Consider the following 18,269-nt stretch of genomic DNA (forward strand, 5'->3'; position numbering starts at 1 on the left):
GAATCGGACTTCTTGAATAAAAGTACTGTGTAGATGAAAGAGGATTTTATTATAAACGTACCTGGAAACACATCTAGATATGACAATCATCTAATATATATTCGAATTACATTATTACACTTATATTCGTGTGCACCAATTCTACTAGACACTAAGAAGTAAAGATTACATTGAATCGAAAAGATTAAAAACGTCGCGACATGAGACGAATCGTTTTTCTCGGAATTTGGTGTAAACCCTTTGATAAATCAGTCTTCTACGCTGAGCACACTTAGTCTTGATGTGAAGTTACGAGTGCAGGGTGCTAGTCACGCGACACAAACACATTTTTGGCCTTAAATTTACACAAACATTAATACAATCTAAAGTAATCATCAATTATAATCATTGAAAGAAGCCATCCGCCTAGTTACGGATTACTTTCAAGAGATCTTATAATATTGTACTCTTAATAAATAGAACCTTTAAGAAATAAAACTATGGCAATAAAATAACATTAAAAAAATAATTACATACATATACAGACAACTTAAATTAACCTTTGAAAACGAGAATCACAATGATTGCTAAGATATTTGAGAGACCATACTTATTCGAATTATAAAATCGCAAAAATGAGACTGCAAAAATGTTGAAAAGGTCTCGTACTGGTAACGTGGGCAAAATAGTAATGCTGGCTTAGACGGTCTCGTACTGACTACGGATGGAGCGAGCGAGGCAGCAAGCGAAGATCACTCCGAGCAGCTGAAAATAAAAAAAAATATTTTAGTTTGTTGTTCAAAACATGCAAGTCTTGCCAGAATAACATAGGTAAGTGTACACTTGAAGTTGTAATAAGTATATCTGCATCATGATGGTAGGTGACATCGTGTGGCGTCAAGCATCTTGGTAAACTAAAGGCTTATTTAGACGGTGCGAGAACTCGCATGTGAGTTTCATTACATTGGGGTATTTGATTGGTCGGCTCAATTGGATGTAACCGATAGTCCTCAATGTAACTAAAATCGCATACGAGTTCGCGCGCCGTCTAAATCAGCCCTTAGTATGACTCGGATAGTATATGTAGAGAAAAGCTTACCGGTACAAAAGCGATGCCCAGGCCCACTCCACCAATGAGATAAGCATTGTCCTTCAAGATATCCAGCATCTTGGGCAGGCAGCCGTCAGCGTGGATGTCAGCAGAGTCCATGTTGCAAGCGGCGGCGGCTCCGTTGGTGACCTCGCGGGCGCTGCAGCAGGAGTCGGGCACGGGCAGGGTGTTGTTGGACCAGTCCTTGGGGCCGAATACGCCGCAGCAGAACAGCTGGGGGATGGAGATTGTTATTAGTAGGTACACATGCGAGTTGAAAAACTTTGTTGAGAAAATGTTGGCAATCAAGCAGAGCCGTCTTAAACTATGCTGGGACCCTCGGGCACATAAGAATTTGGAGCCCTTTTAAAAAGCTTATTAAGCTTTTTTTTTTAGAAAGCTTATTAAAGTAACATTTTTCTACTATGATCTTCTATTTATTTATTTATGGGTAATCCAAATATATTGTTACTGTCCTAAGGATGGGGGCCCTGGGCACGGGTCCGTGTGCCCTTATGGTAAAGACGGTACTGCATCCAAGTACTGATAATATTGATACTAGATCAGTAAAGTCGGACTACGCTAAGTTATTATGTCAAGTGCTACGTCAAGTATGGCGTCTCCTATGGGATATGATTGGAGTCTTGGAAAATTTACTCTCATCTGTTAAGTATTTGACTTTGAGGAAAATGTTACATGCAATTTATATATAACTTGAAAGCAGGACAACATTTTCACTAATGTTGGTTTAAAAAAATAATAAATCAGTCTATATACGGAATGGTTTGGTAAGTTTGTCTATCTGACCTGACCGGAGTTTTCCTGTCATATACTCGAAGGTTAGCTGGAAGAGATCCCTTATAGGAATAAGTTCGCTGTGATAAAGTGATTACTACTACTATTAGAATTCACGGAAGAAAGAATGAGCGCGCCGCGCTTAGAATTTGATGTTCGAATTTTTAATTATTATAATAGGAGCACTAAAAATTATAAAAATAACTATGGTTAATATATGGTTTTTAAAAATAATAAATCATAACCCTCCTTTTGCGTTGCCGTAGTCGGGTAATCAGTCTATATCCTGCTGTCTTTGTGTTTACTTCAGCAGGTAACTGCGACAGCGGACGGCGTGCAACAGATGACGCCCTAATCCCACATTCATTACTTCGCGTAAAGGAAAAACAATAACATTAAGGCTCCTCTTCACGTTGGGCCAACGCCAGCGCCAACGAGGGGCGCAGCCATGCGGTAGAATGAGATAGCAATATCACTTGCTCCCTCTAACGCATAAACGCGTCCCTCGTTGGCGTTGGCCCAACGTGAAGAGGAGCCTTTATATGAAATCCTTCAAACCCTTGGCTGTGTAGGGGTTATGATACATTAACTTTGCAGTGGTTAACTTTTTTTTCTAGAAGATTAATATTCTGCTATTTGATGTATCAACGTTACCATGAATGGACACATGGTTCATGGCATTTAAAACCAACTCTTACTAAGTCCACAGTGTAACGCATAAACGCAGTTCAGTGTATATTTATATGTTATCTCGAACAAAGTGGATTATTTTATTGTTGTGGTGCAATTCGCGGAACGCTGCGACCACGTAATTGCGCCGGTACCGCATTAACTTTGTTATCTGACTTTGTATCTGGTCGCGTGTTCGGGGTCCAGCCAGGCAGGGATCTTCCTATCATAAATTTTTAAATAAAAATACTTGTTTGATGAGGTCTTCCGGTTCCCGAGATACAGGCTGTGCCTAGTTTGGGGCCGATGGATAACAGCTTGCATTGTATAATCTAATTTTATGCTAAGTTCAATATGTGATGTCAATTGTAAAAATATTTGGTCAATAAACGATTTGTATTACTGTATTGAATGGTTATTGTATTGAATGGTTTTATTTATTTTATTAATTATGAACTTTAGTTAGATTAAAGAGTAGGTATCTACGCTTACAATCGTTATCACTTTATCACCTAAAGACCCATTCATTGATGTCTATATTGATTAGGGCAGAGTTGTAAGTAAGCTACTTGCAGACATCTGTCGGTACAAGTTTGGAAATAGGTTATTAACTTGCGAATGTGACCTTCGTATTTTATCACGTTTGCTGTAAATATGTAGAATGTATTCATTTTATCGATAAGCTAGTATGAACACTTACGACATCGTTTATTGATTCTTGCAATACAGAATGAGTCCAGTGAATGAATTAAGAATCAATGTTTTACATATAGTTGCTATATGATTGCACAAACTTCCATTACTCTACAGTCTACATCAGCGGTCGGCAACCAGCGGCCCGCGAGCCTCCCTCGCTATTTTGTATGTAATATTGACAAATGACAATTTCTGATAAAGTCATAAATATTAACAAAGTGCGGCCCGCGTCTACTTCGTTAACTGGCTATGTGGCCCTTGGCTGCTAAAAGGTTGCCGACCGCTGGACTACATCTACAAGTCGAGCAACACGGAAGGGAGCCGGCATTCGCACTATCTCCCCTTTGCCGAGGTACAAGATCAACCGTGTATGCACACATCCGTAGGTACACAATAAAGAGATCGAGGTGTGCAAGATTTGTGTTTGACCTGTGTCATTTTCTATGTATTTGTGTCATCATTAAAGATTGGATTTTGTATGTAGTGAGTGAGAAGTGCACTGTGTGCACGTTTCCCTCCGCAAGAAATGGCAGTGAGATTTGTACGCTAAGATATCGCTTGGGCTCCTCCCTTCCGACGTGTCGCAAGCCGGTGTTGCTCGAAGACTACATCTTGCAAGTTAGCAAGTTTTGAATTCAGAATATATTTCGGTGATAGAGCCTACACCCCGGAGAAAGACCGAGTATTCCTCACAAGTAGGAAGCTTGAGAAAGCGCGCGACGCCAACGCCATCGCCACTCGACCTCCCCGAGTCCTGTCCCGCTAAGGGCCCCCCCACATCTGGCGTCTTTCGAGCGTCGGCGTCTGTCGGCGTCGGTCCAGCGCTATGGAAAATGACGTCGCCGCGCAGTTGCGTCGACGTCGGCCATAGAATTGTAGACGCCGACGCTCGAAAGACGCCAGATGTGGGGGGGGGCCCTAAGTCGCTTGTGCGCTGTAGTGAAACCCTGCACAATACTTACGTCAGTCTGCATGATGTCCCAGCTGCGCTGCACATCCTTGTTGGTGGGGTACTCCTTGAGGCTCTCGTTGAGGTGGCGCACGATGGACTGCTCCAGGTTGGTGTGGTTCGCGTACCCGGCGATGCCGACGGCCAGCTCGGCGATGAACGTCGCCAGGAGGAGCACCGCAAACTGGGGAATAAATATGATAAGGGTTTACTTGTGTATTTTGATGGGTCATTATCAGTTCAGTAAGATTTATACAAAAAACTAATTCCAATTTCACAGAGATCGCTTTTTAGGTCTGTGGCTTTTTAGAGCGCTTGTTATTTACAGTTCTTCAGTTTTTTTGTTGTACATAAGCTTTTGTATTTTGGTAAACAATTTGGCATTGTACCTATTTTTCTTCCTACTCAGAATAACTTTTTGATATTCGTAATTAAACGAGACTTTTACCTCGCTAATTATAATGATATTAAATAGGGCTAAACCGATCCTTCTGTGGTGTGTCAAAGCTGGGTTGAGGTCGAGTGTATAGGAAGATCTATAGCAGAAGTTCGACCATGAATGTAAGACATTACTCATATGCCTACACCGTATCATATTCCGTTTGTCATGATAATTACCTATTTTACCGTAGACAATTTACTGTCATACTTAATGAATATCTACATAAATTACCATATGAGTATGAGAATTGTATGGTATTATAAGCATTTCCCACGCTGACTGTGATTTAGACAAATTTTATAAAAAACGAAGGATGAATGTTGACACCATGATGGTACCGATTAGATCTTTTGATTGAAATTACTAAGTACATAATATATGTGTAAATATTTAACTACTATTTTCATTGTCCATGCACCCGCGATGCTGATTAACATTCCGGACTAGAAAGAACAGTGTTTCTTCACATGTCTCATGTCATCAATTCACTTTGTGGTTGCGGTAGCGCATATTGTTTGCCCTGCAAAACAAAAAGATGCAACACGAATATTTGCTTAAATTAAATATGTGTTAACACTTGTGTGTACACAATTTTACGCGTTGCACTGCGTAATAGTAAATTACGTTAAAAACAAAACACGGCGTAGAAGTACATACATTTATTTTACATGCCAACAAAAGAGCTACTAGTACGAAATTGAGCAGTGACAATCAGCAGTAACAATGGAAACAGTTACAGTTGTGTCACGATAAATATCCGACTTTTTTTTTCAGTGAGTGCAAGAGAGACGACACTTGTAGCATTAACTAATAATGACAAACTAATCCGCAACCAGATAAACTGTAACTACTGTTAACGGGTAATTAAAGACCAAGCTAATTTAATCAGTTATTTCCTGCGCAAACAGGGACTGACTGATTTCACTAATAAACGTGCCAGGAAAATTATTTGTCATAAAAAAGGATTGTAATTGTCCTGATCAGATCTATTTGTGTGTATCTAAGTGCAATTTTGTCCGTTATAGACACGAGACACTGAGACACACACCTTATAAAACAAAGTCCCCCGCCGCGTCTGTTTGTATGTTTGTTCGCGATAAACTCAAAAACTACTGAACGGATTTTCATGCCGCTTTCACCTCTCAATAGTGATTGTTGAGGAAGGTTTATATGTGTATAATTTGTTAATCCGTGCGAAGACGGGGCGGGTCGCTAGTTATTATATAAATCAAAACGTAGCGAAGAGTTTGACGTAGATTGGTGTGTCATTGTAATAGTGATTTTCAAATATGATGAACCATTTTTAATTTGTTTCAAAGATGACTTAAGTCTTAACCGTTGACCAAAAGTTCTGACTTAGTTATTGAAGGAAAATCTGTTTTTCCGTTAACAAGTATCAGTTATTAAATTTTAGTTTATAGTTATTTAAGGTCTGTCTGACCCATCCCATTGTCGCCAAATTGCCTCTTAATTTCTTCTAGGTAGTTATTCTGGGTCACCAGCCAATTCCTTTGTTATTTTGGCCGAGTGATGTCACGCGGATCGCGATATAAATAGTAGCAATCAGAGGTAATCCTACGATAACACATTAGAGGGAAATGACCGTGTATTTATATCGTTTAGATTTCTTTCGTCGCCTCAGCAAATGTTTGTCCTAGATACATATGTTATCTTTTAAATATATTAAGAACGGGTCACTCACGTATTTTAAGTCGAAAAACGCTCGACATGTTTCACTCCGTACCGAGGAGGAGGAGGTTAATATATTTAATATGTATGTGTCTCACGGAAGTTTTGTTATTAAAATATATATGTTATATTTAGCTATGAGAGGGGGAAGGATAATCTGTCAGGATTTTTTTAATAGGTCGGCGCCGCATGTGGTTTTTAAATTACTAATTTAATAGGCTATACACGATGCTACGAAAGTTGTAGTGGCGGAGCGACACAATTTATGTTTAACCCTATATTCATTCCTATATTTATTATTTGGCTCGTAAATTCGATACTTTTTATTTTAACTACACCCATCATTTTGAGGCATTTCTGCTAGGCCCTATGGTTGACTGGTACAGAATGCTTAATTGAATATGCCTAGTGTCACAAGTCTGCCTTTTTTTATGTGCAATAAGTTAAATAAAATTGTCAGTAGGCAAGCCGCAGCATAAATGGCTTACTTTTTCCTGAAACCCATAGGATAAGATGTGCTCATTATATAGTCAAATAGTCAAACCTATAGGAATAGCGTCATATGGACGCTCTCTATCTGCAAACAGTGACTTGTCTAAATACAAATGTACACATCTAGTTTAAAAGAAGTTAACGATAAGTAGCTAGCATTATTTTTTAATGACCGTGTTCAAATGGACTGAAAGCTATTTAGTACGGGCACCATTACTAATTAAGTTAAAGTTAAAGCGATAATTAAAACAAATGACCTTCTTACAAAGCTACATTCGAAAGCGACACGAGCGAAGCTCTAAAATCCCAACCGGTTTTTTGACACAACCAACGCACCTATTTTTAGATAATACTGCTTTTTGTTCGTTTAAACTGTAAGTCTTGTATCCATCATTTCCTCATTCTGATTTAATTAAACTAGACAAGTCTAACATGACAAATGGACGTAAATGAGAGAGGAAGCGTCCGTTTAACGTGAAGTCACAGTGTAAAGGTCGCTTTGGCCGCGGTCAATTGGCCGCTCGCAAGACGTTGCGATGATTCTTGCGTTAATGACTGGACTATTGTAAATTAGTACGTGTGGCCTAGTCTACCTTAGAAGATATCTGACGATAGAGATACCTCTACCTACTGCAAAATCAGAGATATAAAAAATTGGTGCCTATTTTTGGTTAACAATTATTTAATTTCAGGGGAACCCTTCAAATATTATAGGCTCACCTATTATTAACTTGGATATATGTATATATTATAGGATCATTTTCTCTTCTCGGAAAGCGACATTTAGTGAAGTGGAACTGTCGATGAAGACCATAAAATGATGACATACCATACCGTTTTGAGTATGTTATTTTAAGTACAAGTAGGTACTTCAGGAACATTATACCGATACCTAAATATGGAGTTAAAACTAATTTTCAATTTTATTTTCATGTGTTTTGAATTGGAGTGTGTTTTTTTTAAGTTATCATCATTTCACTTTGGAATGAGTTTATAACGATATAAATATTTATGCAAGCATGAATATATTGCATTGTGCAATATGAAACTTAAGCTAGACAGTTAGGTATACTGTCATTCAGCTCGGTCAGGCACTCACGATAACGTTCGTTATCTCGTACGGCGTACTTGAACACTGTTATTGGTCCCGTTCCAACTATTGACATGACTCATTAGTCACATTACAGTCATTACTGATGTACTTCTGCAAAATTGAGTCATTTTGCATTATTGGTTCGCAAGAAATTAAAAACGACGATTTAATTTAGTAATCGTTGAAAGGAATGTTGGACTTTTTAGTACCTAACAAATGATGAAATTTTCAAAAGTTAATATAAGATACCTATACTATGCCTATACTAGACTATAGACACTACACACTACCAAAATCAAGTACACAGGAATCCCAATATGATTTTGGTTTGTATCAAAATGTGGAATTGTGGATAAGTAGTTAATGTATTTTTCATATTTCAGGGATATAAATATCTGTATACAGAACTAGGTAAATGTAAAGTTTAACTGTTTGCAAAGCGTTAACTTTTCATATTATAATGCAGTAGTTTCCTCTTCAGTGCATATAAAATTGGTTTGCGACGGGTTTGATTTGATTTGTCATTGGTTCAGACACTTTCAATTTCGACGACACTTGTAATCCGTATTACAATGAGATAAAGTTTAAAATCGATCAGTTAATTGCGTGTCATCCTCAGACCTTCAGTCACGCTTCATTGAAGACCAAACGTCAACCGCAAGGACAGTCATGTTAGTTAGTAGAACAGATACCACAGAAATAATAGTATGAAATCAACACGCGCAAGACACTCGATATGTAGCTGCGTAGCTGGCTTAGATTACCACCTTCAAGACTTCGCTTTGTAAAGAATTTAGGAATCCCGCGCGGTATCCGCGCATAGGGCTCTTGGATATCGTGACTCGTATGTTGCACCTAGTATGTAGGGATCTGTGTTAGTTGGCTATCCAGTACGCTTGTCAGTGAAATGATGCCAAGCGAGGGTAAACAAACCGTGTTTACTGTCTGATAAAGAAAATACGATATCGTTTCACCTTTTTCGTACTTTGGCGTATTAAGGTCGTTGACAGAGAGTTTGTATGTTCTGTAGGGGGCGACTGACCAAGCTGCCAAGAAGGGCTTGAAATAGAGTATTCCCATTTGTCCCCGCCCCTCTCCACGTGACCGCCGTCATACATGAGGCGGTGATAAAAATGGGAATAATTTATATGAGGCGCCTATACCTGTCTGAGCCCGGTGGGTAGCACAATACTCGTACACCCTTGAAATAGGCATGTAACCCTTTCAGCCGGAAATGTAGGGTACAATAACCGCTTTCCCTTCAGTTACCACTGAGATGACCGTCCCTTGCACTGTTTTCTTAAGAAGAACAAGGAAGAAATTTTGCCTGAGAAAGTATTTTCCCGTTTGTTTGACACCCTAGAAACATCTTTTCTTTTTAATGTGTTAATTTTAATCTTTGAATGCAGAAAACGTGTATTTCCGTCTTTACGTGCGGAAAATCCCCGTTCCCGAGATAGCTTTGTTGTAAAATTTGTCATACTTTGTAACATTCTAATATACCTACTCTTCTACGTATTGTGTTAAAGCATGACTATGTCACTTAGCTTAGTCACAGTTGGGCATTAAATACAACACTAATCAAATTATGGGCTTATCAATATCATGTTGCATTTAAAAAAACAGTTTACCATGTGTTGTGTACCTCAATTGTAGTTGTTATTGTTGGCCATAATAAATCATAAAATAAAACATAACTGCACATGAATAAGCAGGTTAGGTATTTATCAGTGCTATAAAAACGGTTTTCGTTAAAAATAATATTAGCATAGCAATGTTATGACCATAAACCATAAAAAATATATACATACAAACATGAACGCTGAACACAATATACTCTTTTTGTCTGGGCAGTTGTGTAAAAAAATAAGAATGAATAATATTCCCACCTAATATTGCTGTTATTCTAAATAGTTAAGCCTATTATTAATTTTTGTTATTTTATCATCAGTTAGGTATGTCAGGTGAATTGAAAATATAAATCTGAACAACAGAAACAGTCATAAATGTCTGTGCATATGATTGGACGTTAATTAAACTGATTAATAGCTCATTATTATTGTTATATGTAAATGACACCCATCTAAGTAATTACTAAAACATAAGGATTATAATATTTTCCTGAATGCGGGTCAGAAAATCAGAGGTCTTATAAAGAAATATTGTAAGAACTGGAATTTGCTCACTATATTATAATTATAAACTCACCGTAATAATCATGCAGTGGTTCTCATTAAAGGCACCGCAGCATCCCAGGAAGGCCACAATGAAGATCACAACTCCAACAATGATCTGAACCACCGGAGCCGAAGACCAGAAGTGCCCATCGGTGAAGTCAATGTACGGAGACAGGCGCATCTCCGCCTTGATACCCACTATGAAGATGATCAGCCCAGTGATCTGAAATTCAGTTCTTAATCTTAATATTGTTTGGAATAGTGTTTCTGTTTTCTTTTATTGAGGTGTGGAATAAAGAGTATTTGTATTGTATTGTTTATTGCATTATGGTATATTATAAATTAAGAATTTGTTACAACTTTATAACTCATAGACCCGGTGAAATGCAATTACCTATTTTCTTATCTAAGTTTACACAAGAACAGCATAGTAAATAAGTAGGTATTTCATGAAGAAAAAGTAATGTAGTACAAATGTAAATAATATTAAAATTATAATATGAAAATCAGTTTTGTGTGGAAAAATATTAGAGTTGTACAATAAGATTTTTCTAATGGAGTGAAATTTATTTTACCTAGTATCTCTATGTGAAATAAAAATTGTAGATAACATGCTTTAATTCTCTAAGTACTCTTATATCAGAGACATATATATGCTTAATATGGATATCCAGGAAATAGCATTATCTGAATTGAGTGTGCATTGTTGACAAAACAATGCTGCCTATTTTATTAACATGTAATTAAAGAATAATAAGTGAATTGAAGTTGAACTGGGGACCGTATGCTGTAAACGAAATATCGTATGCTATTCAACGAACTCGCAGAATGACCTCGAAGAAGTTGAAAGAATGTTGTTATAAAAACGAAACTTTCGAGTTTGCAAATAAAATCATGTGCAACATATGTCGATGAAAGAGCCATGCATCAGTTAACATTATGCAATCGTTAATGTCTATAATGAGTCATTTTAGTGTAACATATTGAAGTAAAGTAAAGTAAAGTAAATTTTATTTGTAGAACACAGGTGAAACCCAGCTTATTTTTTTGGTAGGTAATGGAAGGTAGGCATGTTATGAAATTTATTTGGACATTAAAACCATTTTAAACGAAATTTAAAGTAAATATTCTGTTATAGATATATGAAAGAAAAGTGCATTAATGTTAAATAAACCTCGCTCGGGAAAAGAAAACGGCTAGAGAAAAGCACTTACCGCAAACAGCAGGTTGAATGCTATAAGCAGGTATTTAACACACGACATCCCCATTCCGAGAGCCATTTTTAAATCCGGAGTTTTCCAATTACAAAATCACTGTCTGGAATCAAAATAACACAGCTATTATATAGTAATTACGCGTCCAACACACAAGTGCGAAGTTAAAAACATCGATTTGTCGTGTTCACAATGGGGTAGACTTCAAATAAATGTAATGTGAAACATGATATGTTTTATTTTAATCTAAATCAGTTTTCAATTTAATTGCGAGCTATTTAAAAATAATCTTACCGCCAAACAATGAAGAGTCAGATAAAATTAATGATAAAACAACAATGACGATACAACGGAGCGTTCACCAGCTACAGCAAGCAAACATGCGAATGCAAGTGTTGCCAGGCTAGAGTATAGCCGTCTGCTGTCTCAGCTTGGTCTCAGCTGTCTGCGTTACGCACATTCGTACAAAAGTAGCACTGACCATTGAACGACGTTAGAATTTATTCACTTGATTAAAAAGACTTTTTAGACTAAATGAACGAGTACGTAAATGTTTTTATTTGACTAAATTTTTAAAACAATTTCTAAAAACTATGCGCAAGAATGTTGCCAGGAAATAAATAACAAACTCCTCAAAGGCGGGAGAGTTTGAAAAGTTTTCCATCTAGCACTTAGTACACAGTGTAGATATACATGGTAGATACGTTGCGCGTGCGCGTTTAACGCTCGGTTGATGTGTTTTTGTTTTACGTAATACTTATCTCATTTTATTACGAATCATATGTGAAATTAGCATAGTAAATTACCATTTATAAACCAAGTCAAATTGCTTTCATAAAATTTATAAAATCTAAATTGCAACATATTATTTGGAGTAGTAGGTACCTAACAAAAGTGAATATGATGCACAAGCTCAGAGGAAAATATCGCACACCGAATAAAGAGTAAACATTCTCCAAAACAACTTTGAACTATATATTATTTTGGGAGATAAATTTTCTCAGATACGGATAACGTCAAGATAACTCAGACATTGACTGTTCAGATAGTTCGTAAGATACCTATCCCGCGCTCAGTTTACTTATCTCATTCGAGAAATCGACAGATTTTTGTAAAGTGGTCAAAATGAAAATACCGTCAGTTAAATTACCTAATATTTTCAAATCAGTGAGGTATAATCTTGCTGCAGTTAATGGAATTTTTGTGGTAAGTCATTTTTTAATAATTTTGAAGTATTTACAGTTTAATATGGAATTAAAACATTAATTTACTTAAAAAGATTAATCCTTATACAATTACTTACTAGTGTAGTAAATATTAGTCATTGAGTAATAGGAACTACTTACTATAAAAGTCAAGTGCCTAGTAGATAAGACGCAAGAGCCAAGGGGAGGTGAAAAGGATAATGCGTTTGCGAGAATACGAGAATAGTTTTATAGATTAGAAGCAGGGCCTTTCACCGAACCCCCTAAGCCCGGCCTAGGGGCTCAGGCAACCTAGCAATGGTTTTGAGATGGAGAAGGGTCCCCCTAAATTCTAAGTGCCATACCAAGTGCCTAGGGGCCCGAGGTCTCTAAATCCAGGCCTTATTAGAAGCATCTCTTCCATGCAGTGCTGCCCCTTACGACCGTAATAATGTACAATATGTATTCTTGTTGTTTACAGTTAACCGGTGCACTCCTCCTGATCGTTGGAGTAGTGGTCCTTGTGGAGAACATACAATACGAGGATTTCCTCACAAACCGATTCTACGCTGTACCAGCCTTCGCAACAGCTGCTGGCGTTTTGATATTGCTGATATCTGTTCTCGGATTTTATGCTGCGCTGTCGGAAAAGTTCTACATTGTCGCCGTGGTATGTGCCTAACTTTAATATTAAAGGTTGAAATAAAATTGCTGAAATATAGTGCTATTCAATTTTGGAAGGCGTTATACAGGAAAAGCCGCCGGGAGCGCTTGTTAAAGCCGCCGGAAGACACTGGATGCGGGTGGCTTCCAACCGGTACGAATGGAGGTCCAAGGGGGAGGCCTATGTTCAGCAGTGGACGTCTTATGGCTGAGATGATGATGATGATGATGATACAGGAAAAACTGAATTTCATATTTGTGTATTTAATTGCTATTAAACTTGTTTTTCAGTACCTGGCCGGATTGATATTAATATTAATAATCGACATCGCGCTCACGATAGCCGCGTATGCGCTGGTAAACGACGTCAACAGCGAGATCAGAGCACCCATGGCCAGCAGTTTACTGTTGTATGACTCCAGGCTGGACATTGCCAAGTTATGGGACGAATTACACACGGAGGTAAGTGCACAATGTATATTATCTTTAGATAAACCTGTTTTTGTTGAAAGAGTTTAAGAATAAATCAAAACGCAGTTTTGGTGAGTGCGGATAAGTTTTGCCCCTAAGATAAGAGTCAGACCATGCTTATTAAGTTTTTATGCCAAATGCTACCTACGTCAAGTATGGGGGATAAGTATGTACGTTCTTACTTTTTAAGTTTGTGTAGAGTTAGCGTGGTCAGAGACTAATCTGTTAAAAGTTTGAAAGACTTTATGACTTAGTTGCACCAACCACACTTGACAGAGAACTATTATGAAACTTGGCCGATATTTTAACGGTGACAAGACGGCTTTAGTGCAACCGACCTAAAATAAATTTCCCTGTTGTAGGTATAAAAATTATAACAATGCTATGGGAAATTGTTGGAGCTTAATTCCGTCCCGACCCGTACGTACTGTAACGGAATTGCTCTCGGTCTGGACGAAAACATTGATGACGTATAAACCTACACAGATACCTACTTTGCCAATAATGACTAATTATACATAATTATGTATATATTTTCTTCCCAACCCAAATGAGACCATTAATCTTGTCCAACAGTTCGAATGCTGCGGCGTGGTCGGCGTGAACGACTGGCAATCCACCCGCATACCCATCAGCTGCTGCCACATCGACTACGGGACCATCTCTCCATTCAACTGTACGGTGGCGCTCGCGTACAATAATGGTTGTATTGTGGCTTTGGGAGAATGGCTTAGCTACAACGTGTTTGTATTGGCGGTTTCTGCGCTCGTCGTCACTAGTATACAGGTAAATAGACAAACAAAAATTGTCTCTCCTTTTCAGTCTTGTCAACTGTACGGCAGGTGCATGGTGTCTTTGGAAGAGTGGCTTGGCCACGCCACAACGACGTGTTTGTGTTGATGGTTTCAGTAGGTAGGAGCCACCAGATAAGACTTCAGGTCTTTCTCTCTCCCCTTTCGTTGGTAAAGCCGACCACTGACTAACAGGCCGCCGGACGATATCGGCCTGACAGTTAGAACAAAGATTTGACAATAATTTGACAGTTCCGAACAACTGACCGGCCGATATCGTACGGCGGATCGGTTCAGTGGTCGACTTAAGTAGCCAACAAAATGTCTATCTTTAACCCGAAAATTAAATATAGGGTCTAATTTCTGGGTGTCATATTGGGAGTGTCCAAATTTTTATTTCCAATTCCTAACTTTTGGATATTTACAGAAAAGGCAATAATATTGTTGTCAATTAATCTGCTGAGTAAGTAGGTATAATGGATAATGTTTTATCAGTTTCAATGGTGCATCGATCGAAGCATGCAATGATTGCAATGCCATGGTTACGGAGGCCGATAACATATAGGCTACCTATGTCTAGGCAGGCATGTCGCTAATAAAGTGCAGTTTGAATAGTATGGTTATTTTATTGAACCGATTGGGTATAAGTAACCTACCTAGAACCTACTCGTATTTATGGAATTTGTATTTGCATTATTTCATTATTTATAACACACAAATTACTTCATTATTTGTAATGTTTGTAATTTAACCTGTTCCAACTGACTAATCGGAGTATAAAGGAAAGGATGACTTACGCTAGACCGGGCCGGTGCTTTCGGGCGCTTCGATTTATATGGCAAGCACGTCATCATCACCAATCGGCTGATCAGCCGTCATAGAAAATGGCACGGCCCGGCCTAGCGTGAGTATACCTACTTAAATCCGAGTAATTGTATTTTATTTCAATTAAATATTACAAATCTCAAGTCTTCAGAATAATGGCAGTTCTATGTTAATTCTTTGTCCGTTTTCAGATAGTGCTGACTGCAATCGCTTCGTGGCTCACGTGGCGGTCGAGGTTCGCAACTGTCGAGCTGGAGTCCTAATTGTTCCTAGCCTAGTTCCTCTAGAAATAAGATTGTAAATAAATAATTATTTATACATTTATAAATTTAACTCCCCATGAAATACTTAAACTAAGTATCTACATGCAGTCTGACAAAAAAAGAGTAGAAATTAAAGTGGCAATACTGTAGTGTCGTCTCGTTTTCTTATATAAATTGGTTTGAAAGGGACGACACTACAGTATTAGAGGATATAACCAATGGAGACGCCATGTCTAAAATTTTCGGTACAAAATAGTCTGCCGTTTTTTGCGGGGGAGGGGCACATCAAATGTAAAGGTACGTCATGTCAGATAAACGTCAGTTCATACATATGGTTGACATGTGGTTGACCATTGGCCGCCTATTTTCGACAGAGGGGAACGCCTGTTAATGGCGGCTCCATTGTTAAAGCTACAGGCCGCGTAGCCAAGATGCCGATCGCTTACGCTCCGTAGCGATCGAAACGCAACTGTCACTGTCGCACTTATATGGAAGAGTGATAGAGAGACATAATGCTTTTCGTTGTCGAAGCGATAGCGATTGTAACCTTGGCTAGGCCGGCAGTATTGCCACTTTTTAATTTCTACTCTTTTTTGTCAGACTATATCTAATTTAACCAACGTCATTCACCTATTAACAGCCATGAGCATGACAGTCGGCCATTAACAATTCAAGGTTTCAGGGCTTACTTATTAAATATTTTGTTTTTGACAATAATAAATTACCATAACGTTGCTATACGTCATGTCATGGTCACGAACTCATGACCCCATGACGGAATAGGGGTCGCGAGGGTCGCCAGGCATTTAGTCCTGTCGATGTCGGCAGCAGATAATGTAGGTACTTACCTAGATGTAAGAATGATGAGAAGATGTTTAAGACGTTTTAAATATACTTGGTCAAGCAGATCTTGTCAGTAGAAAAAGGCGGCAAATTTGAAAAATGTAGGCGCGAAGGGATATCGTATCATAGAAAATTTGAATTTCGCGCCTTTTTCTACTGACAAGATTAGCTTGACCATCTATAACCCTTAAATCGATAAAGTCCACTATACTGGACATCCCTGATGGTAGCGTAAAAGTGAATAATAATTACTTATGTTATTTTTAAGTAAGGGGTTGTGCACAAATCACGCGAGGTGTTTTCGGCTACTTTTTGACCCCCCCTCCCCCCTGGTGATATTTGGTGAGGTTTTTCGTTACCCCCCTCCCCCCACACAACCTCACGTGTATTTATTTGAATTTTTTTTCGACCAAATTTTAAGAAAAATTATATAGAAAATCTTGATTATTTTGCTATTTTCGTTCAATAGACTCGCTATTTTGAAGTGCAGAGTGAAGATTTATGTTTAACGAAACCATGAAAAAGTATCTACTTTTGTGGTAGGTGTATTTTTCATAGTTTCGTTCACTGTAGAAAAATACACGTGAGGTTTCCTTATACCCCCCCTCCCCCAACGTGATCTATCGTGATTTTTTCGAGACCCCCCCACCCTCTATCGAACCTCGCGTGATTTGTGCACAAGCCCTAAATAAAAAAATATTGCGAACCAATGTGAACATAAAATAACGTCTCGTGATATACCCATTTTAGATATCAAAATAATGGCATATTAATGTACCTACCTACTAAAGAAAACGTGACCAAGCCTTCAGTGGCTGAGGCCGGAATCGAATCTGCGTCGTCGGCTGACGCGGCTAACGTCTATACCTCTAAGCCAGCGGTCGGCAACCTGCGGCCCGCGGGCCACATGCGGCTCGTGAACCTGTCACTTGCGACCCGAGTGCCGCCTTGGCTATTTTGTATGTAATCGTGACAAACGACAATGTCTCATAAAGTCATAAATATTAACAAAGTACGGCCCGCGTCACCTCCGTTTCTACTATGTGGCCCTTGGCTGCTAAAAGGTTGCCGACCGCTGCTCTAAGCCAACCGTTCGGCCCCATCAGTTTTTAATTTTATAACTTTGTATAGCCATACCTAGTAGTGTAACTGTTAACAAAACAATAATCCACATATATTTCATAGCATAATTTGATTAGTTGTCTAGACCCCTAGTCCATTTTGGCTCTATATGGAGACATTCAGACTGAAGACATACGATAACATAATTTTAGCACTTGCACTTAATATTTAAATGTATGTACTTAAATAAAACCAAAAAAAAAACATTTATGTATGTTAGGCATGTCACTGCTAATGTAAGTAGGTATGAACTTTAATCCCATAAACATATTCACAAAAATAACTGACGTGTGTCTTCATATCATATGAGTGAAATGACGACAACAGACGTTTTCTAGGAATAAGAAAATGTAATGAAGCTACATTATTTATTTGCTTTTGACTATTCAATTTGTACCTACATACTTAGATAATGTATATACAGTAGAATGTAATACTAAGCCCTACACAATGTTATCTTTATGTAAATTACAGTTTTCGGTTTTCATATTTGATGGAAATGTTGTAAGTTAAATAATTTAGAGATAAGAAATAGTTGTGTGTTGTTTGACATATATTACTTCACTGTACAAGCATATTTATTAACAGTATTTATTACGTACGAATAAGACAATAATAAAGACAAATAAATAACTCATGAACCAAACTGTACAAGTGGATCATTTCTAAAGTACTTACTGGAATAAATTGAAAATTGTATTACGTATCGACAATACTTCGTACCTGCTACAAATGTTAATAAATATGTAAAATAACTAGAAGAAGCACTTGATATTTAACAATACCCTGGGAATACAATAAAACCCATTTCATATTTTCTTT

At 37.9% G+C, this 18,269-nt stretch overlaps 2 protein-coding genes across 3 annotated transcripts in view; one reads left to right on the forward strand and one right to left on the reverse strand.

Annotated features, from left to right (window-relative positions):
- The window catches only part of LOC134664996 (CD63 antigen-like), a 101,423-nt gene extending 89,712 nt beyond the window's left edge, over positions 1-11,711 (reverse strand). Inside the window, exons 1-6 of one of the 2 annotated variants that reach the window (XM_063521759.1) lie at positions 11,580-11,711; positions 11,286-11,388; positions 10,103-10,294; positions 4,192-4,362; positions 1,079-1,303; positions 673-744 (exon numbers count right to left, since the gene is read on the reverse strand). In XM_063521759.1, the coding sequence (XP_063377829.1) occupies positions 679-744; positions 1,079-1,303; positions 4,192-4,362; positions 10,103-10,294; positions 11,286-11,351 (720 nt within the window). In that variant the 5' untranslated portion in view covers positions 11,352-11,388; positions 11,580-11,711 and the 3' untranslated portion in view covers positions 673-678. Of the gene's footprint in view, positions 1-30; positions 745-1,078; positions 1,304-4,191; positions 4,363-10,102; positions 10,295-11,285; positions 11,389-11,579 lie in introns of those variants that run through there. The other variant, XM_063521758.1, reaches the window with a different exon arrangement.
- Positions 11,712-12,001: 290 nt separating this feature from the next.
- On the forward strand, positions 12,002-15,506 carry LOC134665554 (CD63 antigen-like). Its single transcript, XM_063522531.1, has 5 exons — positions 12,002-12,491; positions 12,951-13,139; positions 13,424-13,594; positions 14,180-14,389; positions 15,411-15,506. The coding sequence occupies exons 1-5, from the start codon at positions 12,411-12,413 to the stop codon at positions 15,480-15,482; spliced, it is 723 nt and encodes a 240-aa protein (XP_063378601.1). The 5' UTR covers positions 12,002-12,410; the 3' UTR covers positions 15,483-15,506.
- The last annotated feature ends 2,763 nt before the right edge of the window (positions 15,507-18,269 follow it).

The sequence above is a fragment of the Cydia fagiglandana genome, chromosome 6 (assembly GCF_963556715.1).
Source record: "Cydia fagiglandana chromosome 6, ilCydFagi1.1, whole genome shotgun sequence".
Lineage (NCBI taxonomy): Eukaryota > Metazoa > Arthropoda > Insecta > Lepidoptera > Tortricidae > Cydia > Cydia fagiglandana.